The sequence below is a fragment of the Myotis myotis genome, unplaced genomic scaffold (genome assembly GCF_014108235.1).
Source record: "Myotis myotis isolate mMyoMyo1 unplaced genomic scaffold, mMyoMyo1.p scaffold_m19_p_8, whole genome shotgun sequence".
Taxonomy (NCBI): domain Eukaryota; kingdom Metazoa; phylum Chordata; class Mammalia; order Chiroptera; family Vespertilionidae; genus Myotis; species Myotis myotis.
In genome coordinates, this window is record NW_023416390.1 from 44,204,798 (window position 1) to 44,227,078 (window position 22,281).

The 22,281-nt window shown below is 41.2% G+C and overlaps 2 protein-coding genes across 6 annotated transcripts in view; one reads left to right on the forward strand and one right to left on the reverse strand.

The window, feature by feature from the left end:
• SCRN3 (secernin 3) overlaps window positions 1-7,023 on the reverse strand; it is a 38,215-nt gene extending 31,192 nt beyond the window's left edge. For 3 of the 4 annotated variants that reach the window (XM_036320035.1, XM_036320034.1, XM_036320036.1), the window contains exons 1-4: window positions 6,889-7,023; window positions 3,800-3,967; window positions 1,781-1,962; window positions 1,043-1,242 (exon numbers count right to left, since the gene is read on the reverse strand). In XM_036320035.1, coding sequence (XP_036175928.1) covers window positions 1,043-1,242; window positions 1,781-1,962; window positions 3,800-3,958 — 541 coding nt within the window. In that variant the 5' untranslated portion in view covers window positions 3,959-3,967; window positions 6,889-7,023. Of the gene's footprint in view, window positions 1-1,042; window positions 1,243-1,780; window positions 1,963-3,799; window positions 3,968-6,888 lie in introns of those variants that run through there. The other variant, XM_036320037.1, reaches the window with a different exon arrangement.
• The window catches only part of CIR1 (corepressor interacting with RBPJ, CIR1), a 40,559-nt gene continuing 25,294 nt past the window's right edge, over window positions 7,017-22,281 (forward strand). For both annotated transcript variants that reach the window (XM_036320038.1, XM_036320039.1), the window contains exons 1-7: window positions 7,017-7,149; window positions 15,065-15,159; window positions 16,911-16,984; window positions 17,449-17,459; window positions 17,548-17,612; window positions 17,990-18,038; window positions 20,204-20,321. In XM_036320038.1, the coding sequence (XP_036175931.1) occupies window positions 7,078-7,149; window positions 15,065-15,159; window positions 16,911-16,984; window positions 17,449-17,459; window positions 17,548-17,612; window positions 17,990-18,038; window positions 20,204-20,321 (484 nt within the window). In that variant the 5' untranslated portion in view covers window positions 7,017-7,077. The remainder of the gene's footprint in view (window positions 7,150-15,064; window positions 15,160-16,910; window positions 16,985-17,448; window positions 17,460-17,547; window positions 17,613-17,989; window positions 18,039-20,203; window positions 20,322-22,281) is intronic.

A 22,281-nucleotide genomic window follows, 5' to 3' on the forward strand; every position in this document is an offset into this window, starting at 1 on the left:
AATGGCATAGTTAATAAAATAAAAAGTGCTTAATGGTACAAATCAGGCCAATTATTACAATAAGAAAAATAGTCTAAATTCAATTATATGTACTGTTTTTTTTACTGTTGTATTAGTAAACATACATACAAAAATATAAAATGTCCATCAAAAAACTGGCAATGAAAAATAACATCCAAATCCTCCTAATCTTGAGGCTACCTTCATAAAGCCTTTCTGAACTCCTCTGGCTCACTGTGACTTTTACTTTCTCCAAATGTTTACAGTATCTATGTGTTGTATCATTCATACACCATTTAATATTTTCACATGTGTATCTTATCTCCCTTGTAAAACCATGAGATCCAGGACGTAAGTGCACAAGAAGTATGTGATCACACTTGAGCACAGACTGTACTCTAATGAAAGAACACTGAATGGAGAGTCAGGATGGAAAGACTTAAATTCTGTTTTTCATTCACTGCCTTGAGTAATTCACCTGTCTGGATTTTCTCACTTGAAAAATGAGAGGAATATATGTTCATAAAGAAACCATGGAAAACAAAGCAAAGCATTTTAAGACAATTAAATTGTGTTCTTTTACTATGATAATGCTTTACTATTGTATCAACATATTCTTTCTAACCACTAGCCACCGACATCCATGCCCACCCTACTACCACTCCCCTTTTTCACCTTCATACCCACACATTATGAAATTTTGGAATTCAGCCCAAAGTTAAAAGAGAGAAAATGGTAAGAGATTATTAAAAAGTGGAAAACACAATAAAACAGCCAAGAGCTACTGTATAGAAAATATATAGAGGTTATTTAAAATTTATATTACATCTACGGAAAAAAGATAACATCACTGTTTTCTCCCTTTCAAAAAAGCTCTTTGTAGTGCTCTTTCATTGTGTGTTCTTGAAAATTGTTTCATTTCTCCTGTAGTTCAACCCTTCATTGCACTGAATTATAAATCTTGAAAGACAATTACATGCAACTTCTGCAAGTAAGGGAGAATTTATTAATTGTAAAACAAATGAGGAAAATTTATCCATACCTTGTACTTTTTCTGCTGCCCAGTACTTCCCTGCAGTCTCCAGAATCCAGGCTTCACTCCTATCAGCTATTAGGAAACTGTTGTGATAGCTAAATGCCATACCATCCTCTGAACAATTTCCACCCTGGCCATATTTCTCTAATAAATCAACAATGACATCGAGAGCTTTTTCAGCTGTATCAGCTCTTTCAAGGCCAAGTCTAAAATAAAAATATTAAAGTTCTCAGGTTAAAATAAATTTCCACTGTTTTGCTTAAATAATTTCATGCACATGAGATTTTGTGGTTGTATTCAAATAAAAATTATTTCAAGTTAACAGGTAAACTGAAATCCAACTTCAAAACTATTCCTCCTGAAGTCAGTTTGGAATTGAAAACAATGATTTTGGAGTCAAACAGATCAATGTTCAAATTCAAAGTTGGTAATTTATTGGCAAGTTACTTGATCTCTGATCCTCAGGTATCTCATCAGAAGTTACTGTGAGAATTAGTTATGGTCTGACAAAATATGTTAGGTACTTCCAATGAATCATGATTATCAATTCTTAGCCTCTCCCAATTAATGATATTTGAGAGTCTTTACACTACATGCTAGTACTTTAAAGCATTTTTGACACACACTATAAAGTATCAAAGTCCAAACAAAAGAAAAAATAGAAAAATAAAATATGTAAGAGTTACACCAAAATTTAAAATTTAGACAAGTTCTATAGTGCAAAAAATACAACAGAAAAATAACCTGACAAGGTCCATGCCCAGTAGCGCCTCTTCATCACAAACTTCTTCTCTTCCCCAAACAGCTTCATTCCCAATGCAAACTCCATGTTCATTGGCTCCCATTTCTGCGCCCCACAACCAAGCTGGGCGACTGAGAACAACAGCATATGTTTCAGGGACCTGATCAATTTCTATGTAAGTACACTGTAAAGAGAGTCATAGCAACAACCATAAAACCAAAAACATACAACTTGTCCAAGTCCAGGATCTTAAAAATCAACCAGAAAATACGACCATGACACAAATGAAGTATAACTAAATTGTAATTTTCAATAATCATATTCAGAATTGACCCTAAAGTATTTATTCATTCAAATACTTGCTGAGCCTTAGCCAGTTTGGCTCAGTGAATACAGCATCGGACTGCGGACCAAAGAATCCCGGGTTTAATTCTGGTCAAGGGCACATCCTGGGTTGCAGACTCAATCCCTAGGAGGAGGCAGCTGATCAATGATTCTCTCTCATCATTGATGTTATCTCTCTCTCTCTCCCTTCTTCTCTGAAATCAATAAAAATGTATTTTTTTAAAAAAACACTTGCTGAGTATCTTCTATTATAAAGCACTCTGCTAAGAAAATGCATCAGTTACAGATTTTGTTTTCAAGAAACTAAGACTTGTACATTAACTAAGGTACAACAAACTATAGGGGGCCATAAAGAAAAATGAAGATGAGGAGCTACAGAAGCTCAGGAGAGAGACAGTTTCTAATTGTGAAAACTCTAAATATTTTGTAAAGGAGGATGTATGTGATTTGAAGCTTAAGGAAGCAGTTTTCAATCTTAATGTACAGTCTTCCTTGGTTAGTGATATAGGACCCGTATGGTAGCCCTTATACACAGGGTATTGCCATAAAAGCCCACCCATCTATTATGTCCACAGCAGTGAAAAGAATGAGAACCACTAGTTTACAGGATAGGCTAGACTTAAGTATGAAGAGACAAAAGTGGAAATGGACCCAAAAATAATTAATAGTAGCAGCAAAAGAAAAACTGGCCTAGTATATAGAATACATCTAGCATTTAATATATTTTAGTATTAGAATATCAATGAACTCTAAAAAATATGCTAACAATTAAAGCACAAAGTAAAACTTTTAAAGTTCCACGCTGACTAGATTTTTTTAATTAAAATTTTTAAAGAACCCTTTAATTAATGTGTATTCTACCAAATGACTACATAAAATTCATGTTGCTAGTGTTATCACTGGGTCCAATAAATATTTTATTCCCAGGTAATAAAATTGTTATTCCAGAATCTGAATGACTCTCCCCATTCTACACCAATCAGAATCCTTGTTGTCCATCAAACTCCAGCTGAAACCCCAACTCCTAGTGAAGCCTTCCTTCATCCCTAGACTGAACTAATCGTTCTTCCTCCACTGCTGTCACAGCTTGCTGCTCTTATATTTTATATCTAGACCATCATACTTTATAATGGGGTTAGCTGCAGCATCCGCATCCGAGTCCTCTACTAAATCCTAAGCTTGACAGCAGGATTTAAAAAAAAAATTTTTAATTTTATTTTAGAGAGAGATGAAGGGAGAGGGAAAAGAGAGAGATGTGAAAGAGAAACATCGATTGGTTGCCTCCTGCATGCACACTGACCGGGGGATTGAACCCGCAACCTAAGTATGTGCCCTGACAGAGAATCAATCTGGTGACTTTCCAGTATACAGGATAAAAGTCAACCAACTGAGCCACACCAAACAGCAGGTTTTAAATCCCTGCCCTATTTAACAGGTTTACACATAGTAAGCATTCAAATAAAATTAACAATTATTATTATTGTTATTTCAGCTTCCTCCAAATCACAAAAGACCAGCAGCCTACTTTTGATTCAAATTATTCTTCAAATTTCAATTCTTGAATTTTTAACTTCTATAGTATCTGCCAAATAGCTAGCTTATGACAAAAAAAAAACACAACTGTTTATGATATTTTTAAAGAAACATATTGCTAACAAAATATGTATTTCACCTACCTTAAGATGTCCTCTCAGGTTATCGTGAACTGCAGCAGGAAAATAAACTACCTCTTGTACTTCATCACAGGGTCTATCTGAATTTTTTCCAAAAATAATCCTATTTTGCACTGTTGCTGGAGGTAATGCCACGAAAGTGTCACAGGAACAAGGTTCCATTTTTTTAAACTGAAAATCATATAAAAGATTCAAAAGAAGAAAAGCAATTTTAAGTATATACAAAACAAAGTTTTACTTAATGACCAAGGGAACTATTGCCATCTACACTAATAAAAGAGAAAAATGGTAATTGGCGTACGACACTACCCTTTTCATTGGCTAATCAGGGCTATATGCAAATTAACTGCCAACTAAGATGGCGGTTAATTTGCATATGTAGGCACAATGCAGGGAGGCGAAAGGGAAAGCAGGAAGAAGCCCCCTGCCACTGACAGTGATCGGGAAACCCAGGGGGGAGCTAAGAGCTGGGGGGCAGGGCAAAGGCAGCCCCAGGGCCGCCTTTGTCCTGCCCCCCAGCTATGATCGGAGAATCAGGTGCCTTTGCCACCCTGGCCAGTGATAGCAGGAGCCAGCGATGGGAGCTGGGCACGGTCGAAGCTGGCATTCCCAGGAGCTAGGGGTCCCTTGCCTGGGCCTAAAGCGGAGCCCACGATCGCGGGGCCGCTGCAGCTGTGGGTCCCCGTTCCCCGGGCCGGACGCCTCAGCCAGAGGCGTCCTGCAGGGGCAGGGGCGGAGCCCGCGCGATCGCGGCGCCCCCCGCTGCCACTGCGGGTCCCCGCTGCCCGGGCCGGACGCCTAGGCCAGAGGCGTTAGGCCTGGGCAGGGGCAGAGCCTGCAACCGCGGGGAGCTGGGGGTCCCCTGCCCAGGCCTGACACCTCTGCCGGAGGCCTCAGGCCTGGTCAAGGGGCCGATCCGGTGATCGGAGGGTGATGAGGGTCAACTCCTCTGGCCGAGGCATCAGGCCTGGGCAGGGGGTGGAGCAAGCGACCAGAGGGAGATGGGGGTCCCCTGCCCAGGCATGATTCCTGGGCCAGAGGCCTCAGGCCTGGGCGGGGGCCAGAGCCAGTGATCTGGGGGAAATGGGGGTCCCCTGTCCAAGCCTGACACCTCTGGCGGAGGCGTCAGGCCTGGGCAAGGGGCCGATCAGGCGATCGGAGGGTGATGGGGGTCTACGCCTCTGGCCAAGGCATCAGGCCTGGGCAAGGGGCAGAGCCAGCAATCGGAGGGGTCTGGGGGTCCCCTGCCCAGGCCTGACACCTGGGCCAGAGGCATCAGGTCTGGGCTGGGGGCAGAACCAGTGATGGGGGGAAATGAGGGTCCCCTGCCCAGAGGCGTCAGGCCTGGGCAAGGGGCCGATCCTGCGATTGGAGGGTGATGGGGGTCAACGCCTGAGGGCTCCCAGTATGTGAGAGGGGGCAGGCTGGGCTGAGGGACACTCACCCCCCACACACACACACCCAGTGCACGAATTTCGTGCACCGGGCCCCTAGTATCTAATAAAAGCTGTTCATTGAAGTTTTAAACTTCATGGACTGTAGTTCAAAACTCAGTCAGAAAATGACTTGGGAATGAATCTTACAGCACAAGAGTCAATAAGAAAATGGCAATGACAAGTACCTTCTTCTAATCTATCAGTCAGATTTACCCTCTGCCAGTGGTTCTCAACCTTCTGGCCCTTTAAATACAGTTCCTCCTGCTGTGACCCAACCATAAAATTATTTTCGTTGCTACTTCATAACTGTAATGTTGCTACTGTTATGAATTGTAATGTAAATGTCTGATATGCAGGATGGTCTTAGGCGACCCCTGTGAAAGGGTCGTTCAACCGCCAAAGAGGTCGCGACCCACAGGTTTAGACGGTAAACTCTTTTACTCCTTAAGTCTTCCTGTTATGGGTTCAATCAGAGAGATAGACCACCGACTCAAAATTTAAATTTTAAGAGCCTTTATTAAGCTGGCCAGCTGACTACCGCCACGTCCCTCCCTTAGGAGCATCGCAGCTTGCAGTGCTGACCGAGAGTACAGCAAAGCCTTTTATTTGCAATACTACAAAGTATTTCTAAAAAAAAAAAAAAAGAAAAAACAAACTGCAAAGCGGTTCATTAGCCGTTTCTGATACTGGCAGGGTAAAAGTTCACATAAAGTTTACAAGTACAACGGGGAGGAAAGCAAGGTCACACCTGGTTGGGTTTAATCATAACACATTGCCTTTCTAGCGAGATAATTAGCAATTTTTCTCTCCCTTGGCCCCTGCCCCTCAGCACATTCCCTGAGTCATCTTTGACTATTTCCGTATTTGGGAATCCCTGGTTCAAATATATCATAGGGCTATTATGAGAAATTAGTAATACGATGCGTCAAGTGTTTTGCACAGTGCATACAACGAAGAAGACACTCAAATGAAAGCTGTTTTTTTCATTCGGCGAACGAGTGCATATCTCACAGAAGGCATCGCGCACACACACCCCCGCAAGAGAAGCTGGTTGGTGGCGCCCCTAGAGCAGCCACGGCTACCCCAAGCCCTGTAGTTTCAAGGGCCATAAAGCGGCACTAGATCTGAGCTACGGGGTTGTACGGGAAGCTAAGGAAACGAGCACCCTCGTTAGCAAGGCACCCAGCGAGCCCATTTCGAGGGGGAGCCGCAGGGGCTTACGGTGCATTTATCACTCAACAAATGTTTCCTGAACATCTTTCTGCCCCGTGGCGACAAAACACACAGTCCTCGCTCTGGTAGCGTCGACACCCTATTTAAAAGCTTTCGTTCACCAACTGCTTTCAGACACCTCCGCACAAACGGGCTACACATTGTGAGAATTCCTACTCCCATAACACAGATGAGAAAATCGGTGCAGAAAAGTTTAACTCGAGTCCGAGTTCCCGGGCTAGATAAAGGGCTCGAACTTCAAACACGTCTTGTAGAAGAGCCGCCGCACAGGGCGCCCTCCGCGCCCCGTCGGGGGCGTTGAAACGGCGGCGGCGCAGCTGTGCCCCCGGCCCCAGCGGCCCGGGATCCCACCCGGCCATCTTTCCCGTCTCCCCCACTTCCCACGTCTCCTACGTACGCCCCTCCCCCGTGCACGCCCCTCACCTGGCCTGCGGGCAAAGTGAAAAGGGGAGGGGGCGATCTGTGTCCGGGAGAGGCATTAGTTGCCGGAAGCCGTCACCTCTGACCCCGGAAGTGCTCCGTGCAAAGGGAAGCGCAGTTCCGGTTAGGCGGCAGAGTTTGTTTACGTTGCTCTCAGACCTAGCGGCGGCTTTCTCCAGTTCAGCCTCCAAGATGGGGAAGTCCTTCGCCAATTTCATGTGCAAGAAGGACTTTCATCCCGCCTCCAAATCCAACATCAAGAAAGTGAGTACGGGGAGCCCGGGCGGGTGCTGGTCCTAGGACTGGGTTCCCAGGGCGTGCTGGACCTGGGGAGTGCTGGTGTCTCTTGGATCCCTGAGACAGTCGCCTCTTCGCCAGGCCCAAAGCTCTCGTGTTCTTGCCCCTTCACCCCCGCTGAGACACTTGTTGACAAAGCTGGCCCTCGGGTTTAGGCGGCCTGGTCTGCTCCGTCGGCTCTGCCTGCAAGAATATAAATCCATAAGATCTGAAGATCGATAGAGTTCCTCATTCCTTCCCTCAGGAGATTCTGGATTTGCCTTTTCGAATCCCAGGATCGCGGTGTCGGAGCGCTGCTAAACTGTACAGAGAAAACTTACTATTTAAGATAAGGTAGATCTTAACATGGAAATAAAGTCAGCCCCTTGCTTCCTCTCTTTATCCTACCCGATAATGTAGTATCGCTCCGATGATCTCGTTGAAGTTTCAGTGATCAATTACGTGTCTACGAGGCGCAGTGAAGAGAAACCGTGCTCAGTACTATAGCAGTGGAAAGGAGAGATGACGTAGGAAGAGTCTGAGCATTGGCATCAGGCCTAGATTCAATCTAGTTATTCCAGCACAGTCGCTTTTAGCCCTGACACCTTGCACAAAATCGTTCCCTCATTCCAGTCTCCTAATCTATAAATTAGGAATGATCATTATCAATTGCTTTGACTTGTAAAATTGGTATGAGGGTTAAATAAGACGGTTTAGACAAAGTACCACCTAGCACTGAGTGTGCCCACCATCTAGAAGGAGTGCTCAATAAAATATTAATTTTCCCTACACATATACTTATTCTTAACCTGCTCCCAGATACAGAGTTGCATTCTTGGCATATGCCTTGCTTACTCTGTATGCTTTCCCAAGCAGTCACATCCAAATTCATAGTTTTAACTACCCCCTCTTCACTCATGACTCTCAAATCTACAGCCCCAGGTGTCTCCACTACCTCGAAAGAACTATATATGTACTTAACAATTTCATCTAGATATCCTACAGGCATCTCAAGCTCAACATATCTGAAATGGAACTTATCTTTCATCCAAAATCTGCTCTTCTTTTTATACTTCCTATCTCATATGAGTAGGAAATATAGGTAGTAACAATCCTTCACCCAGTCATCCAAGCCAGGAATTCAATATTCATCCCTTTCCCATTACCCCTTTATCTAGTCAGCAAATAAATTCGATTGGTCTTACCCCCCAAATATCTCTTGAATCCTTCTCTCCTCTTTGTCACTACTGCCTGTATCTTAGCTTAGACTCTCATTATCTTTCACCTGGACTGTTATGTTTCCTGACTGGTTTTTCTGCCTCCAGTCTTGACCCCTTTCAAATCTATTCTCTACATAGACATCAGAATAACTATTTTATTTCACAGTTTTACTGAGATATAACTTACATACCATAAAATCACCCATTTAAAGTACACAGTTTAGTGGTTTTTAGTATATTTATGAATTTATGAATCATTACCACAGTTTTAAAATCTTTCTGTCACCCGACCCCTCAAAACCCATATCTGTTAGCAGTTCCTCCCCATTTCTCCTTAACCCTCCCTCTTATCCAGCCCTAGGCAACCACAAATCTTTATATTTCTGTGGATTTACCTATTCTGGGCATTTCATATAAGTCATGAAATATATAGTCTTTTGTGAAATATTGCCTTTTTCGCTTAGCATAATGTTTTCAAAGTTTATCCATGTTGTAGAATGTATCGATACTGCATTTCTTTTTATTCCTGAATATTCGATTGTGTGGATATGGCACATTTTATTTGTCCACTCATCAGTTTATGAATATTTGGGTTGTTTCCATAGAAAAGTCTTTTTAAAGCAAAACTCTGATCTTGTCCCACTCCTTATTAAAATACTACAGAATTAAGTCCAAGTAATCTGGGTCCAGTTTATTTTTCCTTCTCTGTCCCCAATTGCCATTCTCCCAGTTCAGATTTTATATTCCAGTAATGTCAAACTACTTAATTCCAGTTTTACACCTTTGGGTCTTTTTTTTTTTTTTTTTTTTTTTTTTATTGATTAAGATCTTACATATGTGTCCTTGTCCCCACGTTACCCTCTACCCCCCACCCCACCCCCCCGCTCATGCCCTCACCCCCCCCGTTGTCCATGCCCATTGATTAGGCCTATATGCTTGCATATAAGTCCTTTGGTTGATCTTTCCCCCTTACCCCCACCCTCCCCTACCTTCCCTCCAAGTCCCGACAGTCCAATCAATGCCTCTCCGTCTCTGGATCAGTCCTTGTTCATCAGCTTATGTTGTTCATTATATTCCACAAATGAGTGAGATCATGTGGTATTTATCTGCTCTCCAGTTCCATCCATGCTGTGGCAAATGGTAAGAGTTCCTTTTTCTTCTTCCTCTTCTTAAAGAATACCTTTCAGCATTTCATATAATGCTGGTTTGGTGGTGATGAACTCCTTTAGCTTTTTCTTATCCGTGAAGCTCTTTATCTGACCTTCTATTCTGAATGATAGCTTTGCTGGATAAAGTAATCTTGGTTGCAGGTTCTTGCTATTCATCACTTTGAATATTTCTTGCCAGTCTCTTCTGGCCTGCATGGTTTCTGTTGAGAAATCAGCTGACAGTCGTATGGGTACTCCCTTGTAGGTAACTGACTGTCTTTCTCTTGCTGCTTTTAAGATTCTCTCTTTATCTTTTGCTCTTGGCATTTTAATTATGATGTGTCTTGGTGTGGTCCTCCTTGGATTCCTTTTGTTTGGGGTTCTCTGCGCTTCCTGGACTTGTAAGTCCATTTCTTTCACCAGGTAGGGGAAGTTTTCTGTCATTATTTCTTCAAAAAGGTTTTCAATATCTTGCCCTCTCTCTCCTTCTGGTACCCCTATAATTCTGATGTTGGTACGCTTGAAGTTGTCCCAGAGGTTCCTTACACTATCTTCATATTTTTGGAATCTCTTTTCTTTTTTCTTTTTCGGTTGGGTATTTTTTGTTTCTTTGTATTTCAAATCTTTGACTTGATTCTTGGGATCCTCTTGTCTGCTGCTGGATCTCTGTAAATTATTCTTTATTTCAGTCAGTGTATGCTTAATTTCTAGTTGGTCCTTTTTCATGTCCTCCATGGTCTCACTATACTTATTGAGGGATTCATTAAATTTATCGGCGGTTTCCATAAAATTCTTGAAAAACCTTATAAACGTGGCCTTGAACTCTATATCCAGTCGTTTGCTTTCCTCCATTTCTGCCATTTGTGACCTGTTTCTTTGTCTCCGCATTTTGGCAGCTTCCCTGTGTTGATAGAGTGGCCCTGCGCGCCAGGTGTCCTGTAGGGCCCAGTAGCTCAGCCTCCCCAGTTACCTGGGGTGGACACTCTTGGTGCACTCTTGGTGCCTTGGTTGTTGTAGAATCACTGGGAGGAATTGACCTCCAGGCCAATTGGCTGTGAGAATCAGCTGTGTCTACAGTGGGAGAACTTCTGTGCTGAAGACACCCTTCTGGGGCAAGACTTGCTTCAGTGGGGCTTTGGTGCTCACTGAGTCTGCTCCCTGAGTGTGTCCCTTATGGATCTGAGGAGTTGCAGTCTGGATGGTCCCCCTCTGACCACTGGGTACAGTGGCTCCTGGATCTAAGGAGGTGCTAATTCAGCCTCTGCCTGAGGCCACACAGCAGGAGCCACGAAGAGGCTCAGCTGTGAAGCAATGCAAGCCGCTGCGGGGCCTTGGGCCTTCTCTTGGAAGTTCCGGGTCTGCCTGGTTCGGCTGCAGTTAGGTATATTCACATGCAAAAGCCTCTGCCGCAGCCTGGGTGGGGCGGGGTCTCAGGGAGTCAAAGGGCGGAGAAAGCAGCTATGGCCGATTCTCCGCCCGGAGTCGCGCGTCTCAGTGTCCCGGTAACGGCTGCAAGCACCTCTGAGGGAGAGCCGCCCCAGAGACTTCCCGGAACCGGAGTTCAGAGCAATCAGGAGCTTGTGATTCAAAAAGACAGCCGCGTCCTCAGGCACCACCCCCTTTCCGCGCGCGCGCGAGCCGCCGTACCTCTGCACTTCACCTCCGCAGTGCCTCTGGCTCTCAGCGTGCTTTTCTTTCCTTCTAGTTGTAGAATTTACACTCAGCCAGCCTTCCTGTTGTTCTGGATGATGTTTGCTCAGTCCTTTGCGGTAATTTTCAATTGTTGTGTGAGGCGACAATTTCCCGGTGTTTACCTATGCCGCCATCTTAGCTTTTCCCTCACCTTTGGGTCTTTGAGTTATTTCCTCTGCCAGTAAAATCTTGCCCTTGCCCTTGCCCTTGCCCTAGCCCTAGCCGGTTTAGCTCAGTGGATAGAGTGTCAGCCTGGGAACTGAAAGGTCCCAGGTTCGATTCCGATCAAGGGCACATGCCCGGTTGTGGGCTTGATCCCCTGTGGGGGACTTGCAGGAGGCAGCGAATCCATGATTCTCTCTCATCATTGATGTTTCTATCTCTCTCTCCCTCTTCCTTCCTCTATGAAATCAATAAATAAATAAATATATATATATATATATATATATATATATATATATATATATACATACATACATATATATAAAAAGATCTTGCCCTTTTTTCCTTGGCAACATTCTGATCCTCTTTAAAACCTGTTTAACATGTATGAAGTTGCTTGTGTACAGGGTTATTTATTGCAATAGAGTTTTTAATAGCAAAAGATTAGAAATTTTTTAAATGCTCATAGTGCAGCAAGAGATTGGTTCAATAAATGATGATATAGCCCCACAATAGAATGATGTTCAGCTCTCTCCCCCCCCCCACACCCCCCAAATACAAGGAGGCTTTTTATTCACTGATCTTGAATGATCTCCATGGTATAGAATTTTATTTTATACATATTCTCTGTGTGTATATGAACATGTGTATGCAATATATGTTACCATATATGAAAAGAGTGAGAAAAGAAATGTGTGGCCCTGGCTGGTGTGGCTCTGTTGGTTGGAGTGGCGTCCTGTACACAAAGGTTGTGGTTTTGATTCCCTAGTAGGGCACATGCCTAGGTTGCAGATTCAGTTCTCGGTAGGGGTACATTCAGAGGCAATGGATTAATGTTTCTCCGTCTCTTTCTCCCTCCCTTCCCCTTTTCATAAAATCAATAAACATATCCTTGGGTGAGGATTTTAAAAAAAGGAATATGTATGTATGTTTGTTTTATATACACAGGGCGGGGGCAAAAGTAGATTTATAGTTGTTTATATGGAAAATAATATAATTAAATAATAAGAATAAACTCTGTTTTGTGTACTCACAACTGTAAACCTACTTTTGCACTACCCTGTATATCCTTTTGTGTATATGTACATTAGAACATCTTTGGAAGGATATAGATATACAAGAAATAGATAACATTGGCTACCCTTGATTTAATTTAAATAAATAACTTTTTAAAACCAAAAGTTGCTGTAAAGTATTCCCTTATACCAGCCTTCCTTCCCGGTCCCTAATGTTAATCACTGTCTTATTCTTTTTTGTTATCTTGTATATATTTCTGTTGTCCAAATATCAAACTTTATTGTTATTATTTATTTATCTTATATAATTCATGTATTTTTTATTATACAGAGCTTAAAATTACAGAAAAGTTAGTATGGTTTTCTATTAGCAGATTCTGAGCATTTTGAAGACAAGAGTGTGCTTTATTACTTTTTATTCCAGTCCATAATGAATACTCAGTATGTGTTTAAGCTCTCGAGCAATTGAGACAAGTAAAATAACCTTATGAAATCTAAAGCAAATAAATGGTAGCCATTCTGTCAGAAGTGATATGTTATTCATTAGATTGTTATTAATATGTTATTCTGCTAGACGTTTCCCTCTTGCAACTGTTTGTATTTAAGCTACTGTGAAAATTCCAAACATGTACCTTTTTTTAAAATATATTTTTATTGATTTCAGAGAGGAAGGGAGAGAGAGAGATAGAAACATCAATGATGAGAGAGAATCATTGATCGGCTGCCTCCTGCACACGCCCTACTGGGGATCGAGCCTGCGAGACCACAGCCCAGGAATGTGCCCTTGACTGGAATCGAGCCTGGGACCTTTCAGTCCACAGGCCGACGTTCTATCCACTGAACCAAACTGGCTAGGGCACAAACATGTACCTTTTACTGCCTATCCTAAGTGTAGTTTTTTCTTCTACATTGGTAAGTGTGAAGTCAGTGGAAGAAACTTCAGGAACTTATACCAAAATAAATGTCTGGTATATTCTGTCCCTGAAGGATTCTTCTCATTTTGATTTTTTGCTTTTATCTCCATGCTAGGGGCCCAGTGCACGAATTCATGCACTTTGAAAAGAACTGTGGGCCGCAAGGCTGCAGTGGGCACAGGGGTGGGTCTCGGCCCATCCTCCACATCCCCGCCTGGCCCTTCCTGCCACGGGCCCCAGTCCCATCTCTGCTGGCAGCCCCACTCCCACTGCAGCCACTCCCATGCGCTGATGGCGCCAGCCCTGCTCACACCCGCTGACTGCGCAGAGCAGTTGGGACCAAAAGTTGCTGTAACAGGTGTGAGCAGCAGGTGTGAGCGGGGCCGGCGCTGTCAGTGGGTGCGAGCAGCAGCTGCTGCCCCAATCGCCCCTCAGGAGCAGGAGTGGGTAGAGAAGCCCTCAGGGGCGATCAGGGCCAGCAGCTGGTCCTCCCACCCACTGACGGTGCCGAGCGATCAGGACTGGCACCGGGCGCCAGCAGCCAGTGTGAGCAGCAGCTCCAGCACTGGCAGTGTGCGAGCGCCGGGTGGGACCATGGCTCACGGGAGCAAAGAATTTTCAGTAACCACCAGAGGCTCGCCCCCATGACAGTGACCAGTGCCCTGCTGTGGTCTGGTGCCCCCGCTCACCTGCTCCACCATCCTGCCACCATGTTCCGTGTATGCCCCCTGGTGGTCAGTGCACATCATAGGGACCAGTTGTTCGGTTGTTTCGCCGTTTGGTCTATTTGCATGTTAACCTTTTATTATATAGGATAGGATTAACCTTTCTTGTTCACATCTCAAGCTGTGTCCTCAGCACTTTCCTATCTCAGCACTACTAAAATACTAATAACTACCTTTTTTTGCTCCTGAAATTGAAAAATGGCAGTCTTGTCCTACATCCTCCTCCTCATACTCATCTGCCCTCACCCACAGTTAATTATAATTTTATCAAAGTAAGTATTTGTCCTCAAATTTACCTTCTTAAAATTAGCTTGTTGGAGAAAAAGTTTGACTTGTTTTTGGTGAATGGTTGTTAAATACTTTGTCCTTTATTCTAAAGGTGATAGGAAGGCATTGGTACCTTTTAGGCTCAGGAAGTAACATGGTTAAATACCCTTGCATAAGCTGTGTGCCCTTTTTACCTTCACCACTTTTATGGTTTTGAGAATTTCACATAGGGACACATTCAACCTGTGCTGCTGGTGCCTTTGAGACATCTGACACACCTCTCTCTGATCTCTTTATTTCCTCTCTTGTTTCTTCCCTTTATTCTACAACTATCTTTCATTTCATTTCCTTTTCTTCCTCTTCCTGGTCCTCCATTTTTCCTCTCTTGCTGTGTCAGTGGCACCCCTGGGCATTGTTTGACCCTACTGGTTGTACCTGTGTGTTTTCTAGTCTAGACATATTACATGTGGAGAGATGGTTATTCTCTCTGAAATAATACAGGGACTGAGTGCAAAAAGCTGTTGTTTCAGGTGCTCAGAGTAGTTCTCAAGTTGGACATTTTTGCTTGAAATTTTAGTTCTTTTGAATGGTTGTATTTAAGGACTTGCCCAAAGACACAAATCAGACTTTTCAGCTGTTATTTTGTAATGGTGTCATTATGACCAAAGTAGATTATGTTGTAAACTATATATAATAGCATTTGATATTTTATTAGAAAAGCAAACGTCCTATTTTAAATTTTTTACTTTATTAATTTAGGTATGGATGGCAGAACAAAAAATATCATATGATAAGAAAAAACAAGAAGAATTAATGCAACAATATCTTAAAGAACAAGAATCATATGATAATAGGTAAGAAATTCCATTATACTGGTGATTTGATTTTATTTTTTAAATTTTATTATTATTTTTTAAAATCCTTACCCAAGGATATCTTTTTATTGATTTTTAGAGAGAGAAAGGAAGAGAGAAAGTAGTGGGGAGAGAGAAAGATACATCAATGTGACAGAAAAACATGGTTTGGTCACCTCCCACATGTGCTCCAACCAGGGATCGAACCTGCAACCTTTTGATATATAGGATGATGCTCCAACCAGCTGAGCCACCCAGCCAGGACAGTGCTGGTGATTTTAGAATAATCAATTGCATGAAAATGATCCCTACTGAATTATGTATTAAGTTAGCCTTTTTGAATTGAATGTCTTTTTTTTTTAATATATTTTATTGAATTTTTACAGAGAGGAAGGGAGAGGGATAGAGAGTAGAAACATCGATGAGAGAGAAACATCGATCAGCTGCCTCCTGCACACCGCCTACTGGGGATGTGCCCACAACCAAGGTACATGCCCTTGACTAGAATCGAACTGGGGACCCTTGAGTCCGTAGGCTGACGCTCTATCTGCTGAGCCAAACCGGTTAGGGCTTGAATTGAATGTCTTAAGGATAGGATTCTATTCCCTCTGAACTATCTTTACTCTCATATTTGTAGATGGCCATTTACCCATAATTCACATAAAATATATTGATGTGAGTATATATAGCCTATGATCAAGTTCCAGCTGAGGCAAAGCTTAGAACAGGAGTCCTCAAACTTTTTAAACAGGGGGCCAGTTCACTGTCCCTCAGACCGTTGGAGGGCTGGACTATAGTTTAAAAAAAACTATGAACAAATTCCTATGCACACTGCACATATCTTATTTTGAAGTAAAAAAACAAAACGGGAACAAATACAATATTTGTATTTGCATGTGGCCCGTGGGCCGTAGTTTGAGGACCCCTGGCTTAGAAAAACAATAAAAGTTTAACACTCAAACTGCTGACACCTCTCACAAAAATATTTCTTTAAAAGCTTATTAAAGATCAGTGCAGTGAGAAAGCAGAAAAGATGTTCAGGAAACAGTCAATAATTGAGTTAGACCTATAAAAAGAGTGTGGGTGGAAAAGTAGGTTTACAGCAGATCATAGTGCGGTTTTTCTTTATCTTTAAAAAACAGTTACTTTTTTTCCTTGGTACTTTAATTAATATTTGAAGCTATGCAAATATCCTGTTTTTCCTAGAACTTTTCCCAGTAGTTTTAGCATTTATTGGTGCTAAATTTAGCATTCACATCAATTATTACTGTGGTTTTCTAACGGTGATTTTCTCTTTCTCTCATTCCCACTATATATTTTTAAATATATTTTTTAATTGATTTCAGAGGGGAAGGGAGAGGGAGGGAAAGACAGAAACATCAAGGATGAGAATCATTGATCAGCTGCCTCCTGCACGCCCCCTACTGGGGATCGAGCCCTCAACCTGGGCACGTGCCCTTGATTGGATTCAAACCTGAGACCCTTCAGTCCTCAGGCCAGTACTCTATCCACTGAGCCAAACCGCTATATTTTTTAATTTGAATTCCTTTTCCCTTTCCTCATTTATTTATTTAGTCATTTATTTGTATCAGTGTAGACTCATAGATATTTCAGATTTCATCTAATGAGTGAAGTTTTGAAACTATTACAATACCTTAATTCCCTTAGAATTTTAGAGGTTGAGGGACAGTTATTCTGTAATTTTTTCCTCCTACATAAAATTGTTACTCTTATGTCTTATTTTTATTTAGATTGCTTATGGGAGATGAACGTGTAAAGAATGGCCTTAATTTCATGTACGAGGCCCCACCAGGAGCTAAAAAAGGTACTCACCTCATTTCTTTTTTTAAGTCTTTGATATGTTTGCAACTAAAAGTTTGAGAACTGTTATGAAAGTTGCTCTTTATCTTTTAAAATGGCTATTGTATAAATGCTGTAATCAATAGAATAAATACTAAAAATATTTGTCTATAATCTAGTTATATTTCATGACTGGTCCTTTGGGTAGGAAAAAAATCTCAACATCAGCAGAAGTGCGTTTATTCTTTTATAATTTATGTATATATCTTTAGTGAGACTACATGCCTATTAAATATGATGTCTTACTTAATTTTGTTTTTTATCCTTTAGTGATTTGAATTTTATCTTGTGAAAGAAGAAAAATGTCAAACCAATAAATTCTTACATGTTATAATAAAATATCATATCATAGTATAGTATATGATAGACTTTTATGAAGTTTTTAACTTGCTCTACCTTTTTCCCCCGTGTTTTTGATATGCAATCAAGAAAATAAAGAGGTAAAGTACCATTTACTATGCTTGAATTTACTTGCAGTAGATTATAATTTTATGAAAAATTGAAAGACTTTTTAATGAATGTTTTCAGAAAGAAGAAACAGAAGGAGAGACTGAATACAAATTTGAATGGCAGAAAGGAGCGCCACGAGAAAAGTAAGACTGGTTTTCTTTTAAGATAAAATACATATCATTCAATTTATCTGATATCCCATCTTGTATTCTTTTTTTCATTCACTAAAGGCATCTAATATGAAAAAGTATTTTAGGTGATTTGTCTTATGCAATTAATTTGCCTGATTATAGTCTTTAGTTTTATTTTACCTTTTCATTTTTTTAAAAAAAATTAGACTGGACACTTAATAACTAAGTCATGTTTGGAAATACTAAATAGATTTATAGTTTTGTATAGTTATTACAGTTATACATTTTGTAATATATTTACTGGTAGAACTATAGAACTTTTTCAGAATAACTGCTGTTTCTTAAATTATTCTTAATATTGTGTTTGCACATTTTTTTCTACATAATAGATATGCCAAAGATGACATGAACATCCGAGATCAGCCCTTTGGTATTCAGGCAAGTGACATATATTTTACTCTGTAAGAATAATTTTTATTTAGTAAATACTTTACATTGTGGTCCAAAAGGTATTTAAGCTGAAAAGGAGTTCTGTGGTTTCTGTTTGTATCAGAAAATCGAAGGACTAGAGGAGAAAACATTAAATGTAATAGATTGATGAAAGATAGAAATCAAAGTTTTATAGTGAGGCTTATAATGACAGTGGTCTCTGCAGTTTTCAAGGAATTTGAAGAATTACCTCAAAATTTGAGAATTTAAGATTAAGCCATGACATAATTATTTTTTGGATTTTTATTATTCTTTTTTGGATGACATTGTTTTATTGCCACAAAATAAGAGTCAAAAAGAAAAAGATAGAATTTAGCTTAGTTTTTAGGCAGACTTTATAGTAAAAGATTTTAGTATTTATATTAAATTAGAGGCCTAGTACACAAAATTCGTACATGGGGGGGAGGTGGCGGGGGGTCCCTCAGCCCGACCTGTGCCGGGAGCCCTCTGGGGATGTCCAACTGATGGCTGAAGCCCGTTCCCTGCGGGGAGTTAGACTAAGCTGGCAGTCAGAGGCTCCCCCCACCACCGCCACTGTGCTCACCATCCATGAGTGGCTTCTGGCTGAGCAGCACTCACCCTGTGGGAGCACACTGACCGCCAGGGGGCAGCTCCTGCATTGAGCGTCTGCCCCCTGGTGGTCAGTGTGCATCATAGCAACCAGTCATTCTGCTGTTTGGTCGATTTGCATATTAGCCTTTTATTATATAGGATTATAAAATATAGTTATGGAGTCTCTTTCTCTGGAAATCTTTTTTTTTTTTTTTTTTTAAATTACCCTGTCACTGTAATTTATTGTGTTTTAGCATAAGCCAACTAATTAGATCTTATTTTGCAAACAAAATTTTCATGGCCTGCTATATGAAATTCTTCTCTAATAGGTAGCATCTGCTGTATTTATTTCATCCATTAATTTTGTAACCTTCTCCAAAACAAACACTAGGCTCATGTGATGTGATTCAGAAAGAAGAGATGAGATATGTTGCCTGGGGGTACACAAGCAATCTTAGTCCCCAAATCCACCAGTCTTCCTGGACATGTCTTCCCAAAGACTCTAGACACATGATGGCCAGCCAGCCCAGTCCCTTGTAGGCTGTGCCTATTGAGAAGAGACCCTAGTGGTCTTCCCATGGAGTGTGCATTCAGAACTTACCCACCTGTTATTGGGTGTGAGGATCCTAGAGAAAGGATGGTCTAAACCCAGGCAGCTTCCTGGGAAAGGGAGGACTATTACAGGGCCTGGAAAGATGACAGGACAAGAACAGTGAGAAGCCTTTTTGAACAGGAACCTATAAGAAGATCAAAGGGCAACATGATTCTCTTTCGACATACCTACTTCTGGTCTTTCCAAGATAGAGGTCCTTTCCCCCAGGCCATGAGCAAATTTGAAGAACAACAATGATCATAGTTCAGGAGACTACCATTGTCACCAAATGCACTGATGCCGGGGTCCAACCCCAGCAGGTCCAGGGGTCCCCAAAGGTGTGGACGGAGTCGGCGAAGAAGGAATGACATGGATACAGCGTTCAGTTGATCAGCAGCCTACCCAGGATCTCTAGCCAAGTTCTGGTCAGGATCTCCAGTGAAGTTCTGGTTAGGATCTCCAGCCAGGTTCTGTGTCCATATTCTCTTCCTAGGTTCTCCAGCCACGTTCTCCAGGTTCTCCAGCCAGGTTCTGTAGCCAAGTTCCCTCGCTAGGTTCTCCAGCCAGGTTCTGTCCAGGTTCTCCAGCCAGGTTCAGTTACCAGGTTCTAGTCAGGTTCTCTTGCCAATTTCTGTAGTCAGGTTCAGTCCAGGATCTTTTGCCATGTTCTCTCGCTAGGTTCTGTCTCTAGGTTCTGAGGCCAGTTTCTGTCCAGGATCTTTTGCCATGTTCTCTCCAGCGAAGTTCTTCTGTCTCTAGAGAACGTTCTGTGTAGGTTCTGTGCCTAGGTTCTGTCTCTCTTGGTTCCGTATTCTAAGTTCTGTGTTCTAAGTTCTGGGTTCTAAGTTCTGTCTGGAAATCTTTTTAAAATTAGAATAATTTAATTTAAAATCTACCAAGGAGTAGGGAGCCAAATGTTGGTTAGATTCTTAATATTTTAATAACCAAAATAATGTTCACTATTTCTCAGGTTCGAAATGTGAGGTGCATTAAATGTCACAAATGGGGTCATGTCAACACAGATAGAGAATGTCCTTTGTTTGGTCTTTCTGGAATCAATGCAAGTTCAGTTCCCACTGATGGCTCAGGTAAGCACTAGACATGATTTATTTGTTTTAGAATATATACCAAGGACAAATAAGAAAAGATCAAATAACATTTTTATCTTTGGCTTGGGTTGGGCTTTTTGGACTAAGGCACAATCCCAAAATATGATGGTCAATAGGAAACTATGATCATGTGTTCTGAATTTGAAAGACAGTATATTAGAATTGAATTTAATGTTCCTAGCCAAGGGCCCCTGTGAAAGACATTAAACATAGTTTATCAGGTTAGTAACTTAAATATAGAAGGAAGAAATGGTTATTTCTATATTTATGTCCTCCTGAATTATAAAAGTAGATTGGTCTAGAAGCCTCAGCAGTCACCTTAATTCAGAGATAAAATCAAAACTGAGTTTAGCTCTAGCCAGTTTGGCTCAGTGAATAGAGCATCAGCCTGCGGGCTGAAGGGTCCCAGGTTCAATTCTGGTCAAGGGCACATGCCCGAGTTGCAGACTCAATACCCAGTGTGGGGCATGCAGGAGGCAACCAATCAATGATTTTCTCTCTCATCATTGATGTTTCTATCTCTCTCTCCTTCTCCCTTCCTCCCTGAAATCAATAAAAATATATTTAAAAACAAACAAAAACTGTTAACTATGTTAAAATTGGTTTTTACTTAAAAATTTTATTTGCCTTTCTGCATATTGTTGTCTAATTAAGAAAGATTAGTCTAATTTGTTTTTGTGTTATTTGGATTCCTTTTATAAAAGGATATTAAAACAGAAGTTTTAACTTAAATTTATCAGTGCCTTAGGTAAAAGAAGTACACAGATACAATATTATAATTGAGTTTTTTTAAATCCTTATTATTCTAAAAAAGATAGAAGCCACATTTTAAGTAAAGGGAAACTATTTGCTCAGTGGTGAGAGAATGCTGATACAGACCTTGATCTGAGAACCTCTGACAAAAAGAATATCCCACGGATGCCACAATGTAGGTATCTTAAAGCCCACATACTGATACTCCTTGCTCCCCTACCTCCACACACCCACTTGGTGAAAGAAAGGTGAGAGGTCTCAAAAGAAATAAAGCCCTTCCATAGCTGGTTTGAAGGGTTGAGGAGTCAGTTCCAGTCAAGGGCACACACCTCAGTTGCAGGCTCAATCAGGGAGCATGTGGAGGACAACCAATCATTCTGTCTCTCTCACATTGATGTTTCTCTCTCTGTCTCTCCCCCTCCCACTCTCTCTTAAAAAAAAAAATGAAATCAATTGAAAAGATATTCTCTGTTGAAGATTAACAAAAAAAAGAAAGAAAGAAAGAAAGCCCAAAGAAATACGGGGGTGGAGTAAGTCATATATGAAGAACCCATTGGCTCACATATTTCTGACCACTAATTTTAGTCACAGGAACCTGTTATTATATATAAAAGGTATATTCTGTTTTCTGGAAAGGGTTCGATCTTTCTCATCTTTTCCTTCACTCCAACCTTGTTGTGCCCTTACAATTGCATGTTTCCTGTGTTGGATAGGGGTGGTCAGTGATAGTAGCTGTCTTTGTTCCTTGGCCTATCTTTGATCCTGCTTCTGAGAAAATGAGTAGGATAGACTGCAGACTTAGCCCTTTATTTAGTAATCGATTAGACCTGCTTTCTCTTGAGTCTATATTAGAAAGTCTGTTAACCACAAACAAAAGAACTTGTGCTATTTAATTATCCTATTTTTAAGAGTATTGAAAACATTGAATTCAGATATAATGAAGCTAGATTGGCTCTTCTTCAGCCATGAATTTATGCTTATTAACTTTACAATAACTCAATCATTCATTTTATGCAATCAAAGTTTTTGTACCCCACTTATGGTGGAGTTTTACTGTAGAACTATTCTTCAATCAAATGAACTTTCTCAAAATAAGTGAATGAAGTAGAAAATGCTCAATTTTTTTTTTTGCTCCTATTAAGTTTTAACACATGTAACCACCCTTGAGTGAAAAGTATTACCTTTG